This window comes from Chlorocebus sabaeus, chromosome 20 (genome assembly GCF_047675955.1).
Source record: "Chlorocebus sabaeus isolate Y175 chromosome 20, mChlSab1.0.hap1, whole genome shotgun sequence".
In the NCBI taxonomy this organism is placed as follows: domain Eukaryota; kingdom Metazoa; phylum Chordata; class Mammalia; order Primates; family Cercopithecidae; genus Chlorocebus; species Chlorocebus sabaeus.
Window position 1 is genome coordinate 46,931,564 of NC_132923.1, and position 8,380 is coordinate 46,939,943.

The 8,380-nt window shown below is 43.1% G+C and overlaps 2 protein-coding genes and 1 pseudogene across 3 annotated transcripts in view; 2 read left to right on the top strand and 1 right to left on the bottom strand.

Annotated features, from left to right (window-relative positions):
• Positions 1 to 3,993, bottom strand: part of ZNF326 (zinc finger protein 326) — a 35,717-nt gene extending 31,724 nt beyond the window's left edge. For both annotated transcript variants that reach the window (XM_007978020.3, XM_073008605.1), the window contains exons 1-2: positions 3,891 to 3,993; positions 955 to 999 (exon numbers count right to left, since the gene is read on the bottom strand). In XM_007978020.3, coding sequence (XP_007976211.2) covers positions 955 to 999; positions 3,891 to 3,906 — 61 coding nt within the window. In that variant the 5' untranslated portion in view covers positions 3,907 to 3,993. The remainder of the gene's footprint in view (positions 1 to 954; positions 1,000 to 3,890) is intronic.
• Positions 3,905 to 5,879, top strand: LOC103224461 (uncharacterized). Its single transcript, XM_073007864.1, has one exon. The coding sequence runs from the start codon at positions 3,905 to 3,907 to the stop codon at positions 4,481 to 4,483; it is 579 nt and encodes a 192-aa protein (XP_072863965.1). The 3' UTR covers positions 4,484 to 5,879.
• On the top strand, positions 4,836 to 5,879 carry LOC140709497 (gem-associated protein 8 pseudogene; annotated as a pseudogene).
• Positions 5,880 to 8,380: the final 2,501 nt, after the last annotated feature.

Consider the following 8,380-nt stretch of genomic DNA (forward strand, 5'->3'; position numbering starts at 1 on the left):
CTTCCTTTGGTAATTTTCAATTTCCAGCTCACAAATACATTCTTCAGTACTAACTCCCTATACGCTAAGACTTTTTAGCCCACATGAAATCCAAAGTTTATCTTAATCTTTAAAGACGATAAAATAAAAATCAACTGTTCAGTGATTATTCCCATCAATGGCATAGTCTTTAGTAGTACATTTGCTTCAGTTTTACTTTGCGAATATATTCTATTCCGTACGAAAGTTGGATTTTACATCTCTGGCACTCAGGATATTTAATGCCACTCCCTCAAGTCCTTCATATGTTTTTTAACCTGTATTGATTGTTCTTTGTTCTTTTTCGTATTATTATCTTGTGTGGCAGGGCCCTAACTCTAATAACTATCAAAATGACAACCAATTGTATTCTACATACCTCTCATGATTCTATCTAGCTCTACAGTCACAACTCTAATGTCATGCTCATGTCATTAGGAGCACAAGCTTCTTCATGTGCTCCTCTAGACAGCTCTTTATATACTAACACATCTGGACACACTGAAGAAAATGACCTCAAAAACAAAGTCAAAATACATTACAACACAAGCTACATAGAACCAAGCCAATAATCCACTTAGTCTACATTACTCAATACCAAAGCCTCTAATTCAACCAAAATAACTCAACCAGTGTCTTGTGATTCATCACTCAGAATGTAGTTAGGCCCTTTGGAACACATTAAAATAATCACAATTCAAACAAAATGGACCAAAAAAAAAAAAAAAAAAAAAAAAAATCAAACTAATGTGAATAACCCCTAACATTTTCTGATAGCAAATTCCCCAATTCAAATACTATATATGGTAAGACAATATTAACACATAAGTGATATATCAAGAACCAAAACAAGGACTGAAATAGGTAGAACTGACTTTTTACATTGATACTATATTTTTATGGGCATGAAGAGAAAAGCTGAAAGAGGATACTTACCATTAAAACCCTGATAAGTATTCCTGCAGGCGGAGTGTGTGTAATCTATGAAGACACATTTAACAAAAAGGAATTAGTATGATATTAGCAATAATTCAAAAGCATATACCCATCTAGTCAAAAACAAGTACAATTTTTAAAATGATATTAACCCAATTATCTGCAAAATTGAGAATAATTAAAACAAATAATTACCAATACTCCATTTGGGAAAAAAGTATCTCTTTTTGCTTCACTGTCTCCCCAAATGGTAGGTTTATTATCCAAATTATGGTAAACATTAGTTTACAACACCTGATACATAGTAACAGCCAAAAGAGGGGATTCAGCACTGATTTGTACCAAGTAACAAAAGGCAGAAAGATTAAACTATGTATCAAATAATGCAAAAGCAAAGACATGTGAGAATTGTACTTAACATGACATTTTTGCTAAGTTAATTTCTTTTACCATTTAATTTGCTCTTTAAAGATTTCAAGATCTTGGCCGGGCACGATGGTTCACTCCTGTAATCCCAGCACTTTGGGAAGGCGAGGTGGGCAGATCACGAGGTCAGGAGTTCAAGACCAGCCTATCCATTATGGTGAAACCCTTTCTCTACTGAAAATACAAAAATTAGCCGGGCCTAGTGGTGCGCGCCTGTAGTCCCAGCTACGAGGGAGGCCAAGGCAGAAGAATCACTTGAACCCAGGAGGCGGAAGTTGCAGTGAGCCAAAATTGCACCACTGCATTCCAGCCTGGGCTACAGAGCGACTCTGTCTCAAAAAAAAAAAAAAAAAAAAAGGATTTCAAGATCTTATCTGAGACATGCATATGCATATACGTATATGACAGTGTTCTATATTCATCCACAATGTGTCATCACTGAAAACCATATTGCCAATTTCCTCGTCAAAACTAATTTAACAACTGTTAAATTCTTTAATTTTACAAATATATACTTAGTTAATTTTACAAACATATACTGGAAGAACAGAATTTAATATAGTGGTCATCTGGATACAACAGAATCCTGCTACACTACACAGGAATAGATTCATATATGGCGTTAGTCAAATTCCATCTTCCAAATACGGCAGTGGTGTATTTGGACAGTGAGAGAGGGAGTATTTCATCACTAATATTGTTTAGCATTTTTATCACTGACACTATTTAGAACTTTAGGCATACGGCACTAATAGAAAGCAAACATACTACGTTTTATTATTGTTTTTCAATTCTCTGTAGAAAATGGATTCCCTTATTGCCTTGGGTGGGGAGGGGAAATACCTGTTTCCACTGCCCCATCTCCACTTCGTTAGCTTCTGCTATACCTTGGGTGTTGGCATTATCATCAAACTTTAGCATGAAAATACAATAATATATTTCTTATTTTCACTCCCAACTCTGGCCACTTCAAGTATTCGGAGTTTTTTGTTTTGTTGTTGGGTTTTGTTTTGTTTTGTTTTTTCGTGGGTTTTTTTTTTTTTTTTTTTGAGACGGAGTTTGGCTCTTGTTGCCCAGGCTCGCGATCTCGGCTCACTGCAACCTCTGCCTCCCAGGTTCAAGTGATTCTTCTGCCTCGGCCTCCCAAAGGGCTGAGATTACAGGCGTAAGCCACGGCGGTGCCTGGCCCAAACAGTCACAGTTTAAAGGTATCTACATCAAAATGAGTCAAAGTCCAACTAAAACAAACAAAACCACAACAGTGTGCTACTCTTAAGAGCTGAATTTAGTATTTCAAAGTAACTGAAAAGTGTCTACAAGAGGGCGATTCCAGTCCCCTTTCAAAAATCTGTACCTAGATGTGAAAGCTTTAATTCTTTGTTGCATGAAATCTTATGAAAAATCAAAAGCTCATTGAGTAAGACATATGCTGAGATCACACCTCATTTAAAGATCATTTTTTTGGTGGGGTCAAAGGTTTATAGCCTACTTAGCAAACTGGTTTTACTTAAGCATGCCTGGTTACTCAGGATTAAATCCAGTTTAATCATACAAGTCCTTTCCCATGTCTCCCTAATGTTGTCACTACATACCACTTTATCTTGACACCAATTCCTAGCAAGGTTTGAAAACAAAAGTGAAGACCAAATGAATATTACTTTGTGACCCTGTAAAAGTAGTTTAAAGAATTAGTATCTGAGACAACTGAAAGGTATTGCTAAAATACAGTTTATTTAATCCACAGGTCGAACACTTACAAGGCTGTGTACAGGTTCAAATGTGAAGGACATTTGATGCTTGCTGTGCCAAAATTCTGACTAACTTAAATCCTATCTACACACGATCCAAAGAAAAGTGCTTTGGTTCACATAAATATTTCAAATTTGGGATTAACAAACAGGTAATTTTTGATGATAAACACCCCAGTTTGCTAACCAGGAAACATTTTGCTTTCCATTTTGCATAGATATCTATCTATACACATCACTTAAAGACACCCTTTCAACTCATCTTAAACCGGGATAACCAGAAACACCACTGTGAACAAGCCTCTGAGAATTCTATCTGGCAAGAAGTAACCCGAGGCTGAGGATTAACTAAGCACACAGTCTGGGTCGCTGCCCTGTGGGGCGAATGCGAGACTAGGTGGGTGAGGCCGCACTCGCCCGTTTGGCCGAGACCGGGAAGTTGGAGACGTCGGGGCAATTTCCACTACCAGGGGCCAAGGCGAGTCTGGGGCTCTAGCCCGGAGGTTCTCGCGCTCTAGGCGCGTCCTACCGGGCACCGAGTTCTCCTGTCTCCGCCGGCAGCGGGCGCCGAGCGGGCCGAATCGGGGAGCGCCGGTCTCCAAAGAGGCCGACTCCGGGCGCTGGGCCCGGGGCGGACGGGCAGGCGGCCTCCGGGCCCGCAGAACAAAGCCCACACGGCCATCTTGAGACGGTAAACAGACCCCTAGCGCAGGCCACCCCGCCTCCTGCCAGCCGCGCCGACCAGCCAGAGGCAGTGCTTACCGTCCTCGAAGTCCATGGCAGAGGCTGGGGGCCGTCGGCCTTGGAGGCGCTGGGCTGAGCTACGGCCGGCGGCGAGCGTCCGCGACCCGCGATTCCACACGATCAGTCCGCGCGACCGAGAGCGGCGCTACCAGCCCGGGAGCCGCAGGCCACAGCGAGGCTGGGGAGGCGGGGCCGACCGGCGCTACCAGTCCTCTCGGCGCGGCCTGCTATTGGCTGGCGCGGGCTGGTGGGCGGGCCCTCGCGTGGGGGCGGGAAGCAGGTCCGCTGTCATGATCGGAGGTGCTGACCCTCTGGAGCCGCTGATGGGGAAGGAAGGTAAAAAAGGAGCGCTAAAGATTGGCAGGGGTTGTGGGAAAGCAAGCCGAGTGTACGGGAAGGGCCGGCTGCGGCCCGCCATGTTTGAACCTGGCAAGAGCGAAAGAAGCCGGTTGGAATGCCTTCTTCCTGCCCTAACTAATAAAATTGCAAGCCTAACTTTTGCTTTGTATTGGCTACGGATGACTAATCATAACATTTGTAAGTACTTGCGGAGTTTCCTCCATGGAGACACAGAAGTCTGGGACGTTTTTAGAAGCCTGTGGCAAATTTGAAAAGCAAGATACAAAATTGCATATGGAGTCTGATTATCGCTGTCAATAAATTTTCTTGAAAGACAAAGCATTGAAATAAAATGGAAATAATAATTCTTTTAAAAAATTTAAATTATTTTTATAGAGATGGAGGTTTTGCCATGTTGCCCAAGCAGGTCTCCAACTCCTGGGCTCAAGCAATCCCCCCACTCCCAGCCCCGTCTCGGCCTCCCAAAGTGTTAGGATCACAGGCGTGAGCCAACGCGACCCGCCTGGAAAGATTTCTAAAATATGGCCTGCTTGGCCACCACGCAGGATCTGCAAGCTGCATGCCCACAAGTTTCGGCACCCATTTGGACTTTAACAATCGGAGATGGCAGCGGCGAAGGCATCAACATCAAAAGCTACCAGGCCTTGGTATCCTCATCCAGTATATGCAAGATACTGGCAACATTATCATCAAGCAATGTCTTGGATGCAAAGCCACCACAATGCCTACAGGAAGGCGGCGGAATCCTGTTTCAGTCTTCCATGGTACTTCCTTCCTGCACTTCTTCCCCAAAGCTCTTACGATAACCAGGCTGCATATCGTCAGTCCTTCTATGACCATCATGTGGCCTAGCAGGACTCCCCCTGCAGTTCTTCACTTTTCAGAGGGTCTGGGCAGCATCCACATGGCAGCAGTAGGATCCAGGCATCCATAAGAGAGGACCAAACTTTGTCCAAAGAGGAAGAGATGGAGATCGAGTCAGATGCAGAGGTAGAATGTGACCTGAGCAACGTGGAAATCATCAAAGAGCTCCGTCAGTACTTTGCAGAGACCGAGAGGCACAGAGAAGAACGGCGGCAGCAGCTGGATGCAGAGCGCCTGGACAGCTTGTGAACGCTGACCACGACCTGTACTGCAACACCCGCCGGTCGGTAGACGCCCCAACTGAGAGGCCTGGTGAGCGGCGCCAGGCCGAGATGAAGCGTTTGTACTGGGACAGCGCCGCCAAGATTCGGGCCATGGAGACTACGGTGCAGCTGAGCTTTGACAGGCATTGTGACCCAAAGCAGCCCAAGTACTGGCCGGCCATCCCCCTGAAGTTCTGAGCTCGGGGCACAGGGCACCCAGCTTCTTCCTCTTCCTTTTGGATACACGCTCTTCATCTCTCCTTCTGTACATTTCTCAGGGAAAGGGGACTTTGTACTGAGGTACAGGCAGTTCACTACAGTCCCAGTGGGCCTGTCATGGGGTGGATATACTATGTCAGCCACTTGGAGGTCGGCAGGACATATTCTGTTGCCAACATGATAAATTTTATCCTGAAATAAAATGATAATTTTTTATATATTATACTGGTTTTTTATGTTGTCGGTAACAGTTCAATTCATTAAAGTTCTTGCCTAGAGAAAAAAAAAGAATTCTAAAACACGAACGATGATTCTTTTTGTGATGACTTTTTATATACACATGATTATGTATTCTTCTATATTCTCCAAATTCTCGAGCACTTTCATAATGTAAAATATATATTTGGCATAAAACAAGATTTAATATTTATTAATGACTAGTGTTTATTAAAAGTTCTCTTTAGCCAAATATTATGTTTCATTTTCTTTGAAGATATACTTAGTGATGCGGAGGTGGGGTCTCTCTTGACCATTTAAGTTAGTGGTTCTTGATTGTGACTCTACTCTGGAATCCTCCAGTGCACTTTTAGTAAGTGCCAATACTCAGGTTTCACTTCAGGGATTCTGATTTGATAATGAACCTAAAACTGTCGCCAATGTTTATTTTTAAGACATTTACACGAGATGTTATTGGACTAATTTCTGTTTCAGTAACCTGTACTCCTTGAGAAAATGTCAAGTCTAGAAAAAATAACTTTAGAGACAGGCTATGATGTAGTTCTGAATTTTAAGGTGCAAATAAAAGAGTTGTAACATTCACAGATGGGTAAGATTTGTGGCAGAAGAGTCATCCAGAGCTTGAAGGATGACCCCTAGAAACACACACACACATACTGGATTGTATTATTGCCACTTTGGAAACAGTGTTTGCGACATGGACAAAGTTATTTATACATTCAGGAATCTGGAAAAAGATAAACTGACATTGGAGCAGTTTGAACCACAGATCAAAAGACTTTTTTTTTTCATAGAGTAAACGGTGGCAACAATGAGTTGATCACCAGATAGGAAATCATGAATCAAATTATTTACTTTTCTTCAGGGTCCACCCAGTTGCTGGAACCACAGAGGCAACCTCTGGAAATACAACTACAAGAAAAGCTCACAGATACACTATGTGTATTAGTGTTGCCCCAAAAATGGGCAGGGCATTTTTTTCCTCCTCCATCCTGACTGATTCACCCTGTTCTCCATCCTTTTCTTGTTTCCTCCTTTTTTCCCTTCTATGCAGATACTCCTCTGCTTACTTGGGGTTACATCCCAATAAGCCCTTCATAAATTGAAAATATCACAATTCAAAAATGCATTTAATATGCCTAACCTATTGAACATCATAGCTTCGCCTAACCTACCTTAAATGTGCTTAGAACATTTACATTAGCCTACAGTTGGGCAAAGTCACCTGGCGGCACAGTACATGGTAGAATATCAGTTGTTTACCCTTGTGATTATGTCGTTGACTGGGAGACACTGCCCAGCCTTTCAAAAGAGTATCCTACTTCATGTCCCTAGCCTGGAAAAAGACCAAAATTCAAAATTGGACTATAGTTTCTACTAAATGCATGTCACTTTCACACAGCTATAAAGTCAAACCATAGTAAGTCAGAGACCATCTATACATGTTTTCTATTCACCTGAGCTGAACATTTTGAAAACTGAACTCATCATTTCAAACCTGTTCATCCTCCTGTATCCTTTCATCTCTGTTAGTGGCATCATGAACAGCCATGCACTAATCCCAGCTTACGAGTCATCTAGTCAAGACTCAGCCTTCCCTCATCCTCCCACCTCCAATCCATTCTGAAGTCTTTCATCTGTTTATTAGCTCCTAAAATGTCTTAAACCTGCCCCCTCCTCTTCATCCCCACTGCCACAACCTAAGTTTAGACTCTCATTATCTGTCTCCAAAACTATTGCCTCAGCTTCCTAATTAATCTCTCTGCCTTTCAGCCTCCTCAGGGTTGCAGTGATCTAAATGCAAATCTGAACATGTCATCATGCATCTCTATCAAGGATTAAGTCTAGTCAAAGCTCCTTACCCTAGAACACATGCAGCAGGATTTGGCCACTGCCTGAACTGCGTCATCTCTCTGCATTTCCCTTGCCTCCCCTCTCCCACACTCTCTCTTTTGATTAGCAGTTTTAGGCGACAGGTTTCCAAAACGCCCCTGTGCTTTTTCATACCACTGAACTTTTGCTTATGTTGTTTTCCTCTACTTGGAACACCACCTGGTTAACCGTACTCATCTTCGAAACACAGCTCAGGATTTATTTCCTCTAAGAAACAGTCCCAGATCCCATCCCCACCCCCTAGGTCAGTACTTCTCAAATATTCATATGCATATGATTCACCTAGGAACTTGTTATGACAAAATCACATTCAGTCAATCTTGAATGGAACTGGAGAGTCTGCATTTCTTTTTCCTTTTTTTTTTGAGACGGAGTCTCACTCTGTCCCCCAGGTTGGAGTGCAGTGGTGCGATCTCGGCTCACTGCAAGCTCTGCCTCCTGGGTTTATGCCATTCTCCTGCCTCAACCTCCCGAGTAGCTGGGACTACAGGCGCCAGCCACCACACCCAGCTAATTTTTTGTACTTTTAGTAGAGATGCGGTTTCACTGTGTTAGCCAGGATGGTCTCGATCTCCTGACCTCATGATCTGCCCGTCTCGGCCTCCCAAAGTGCTGGGATTATAGGCTTGAGCCCCCACGCCCGGCCGAGAGGCTGCATTTCTAACAAACTTC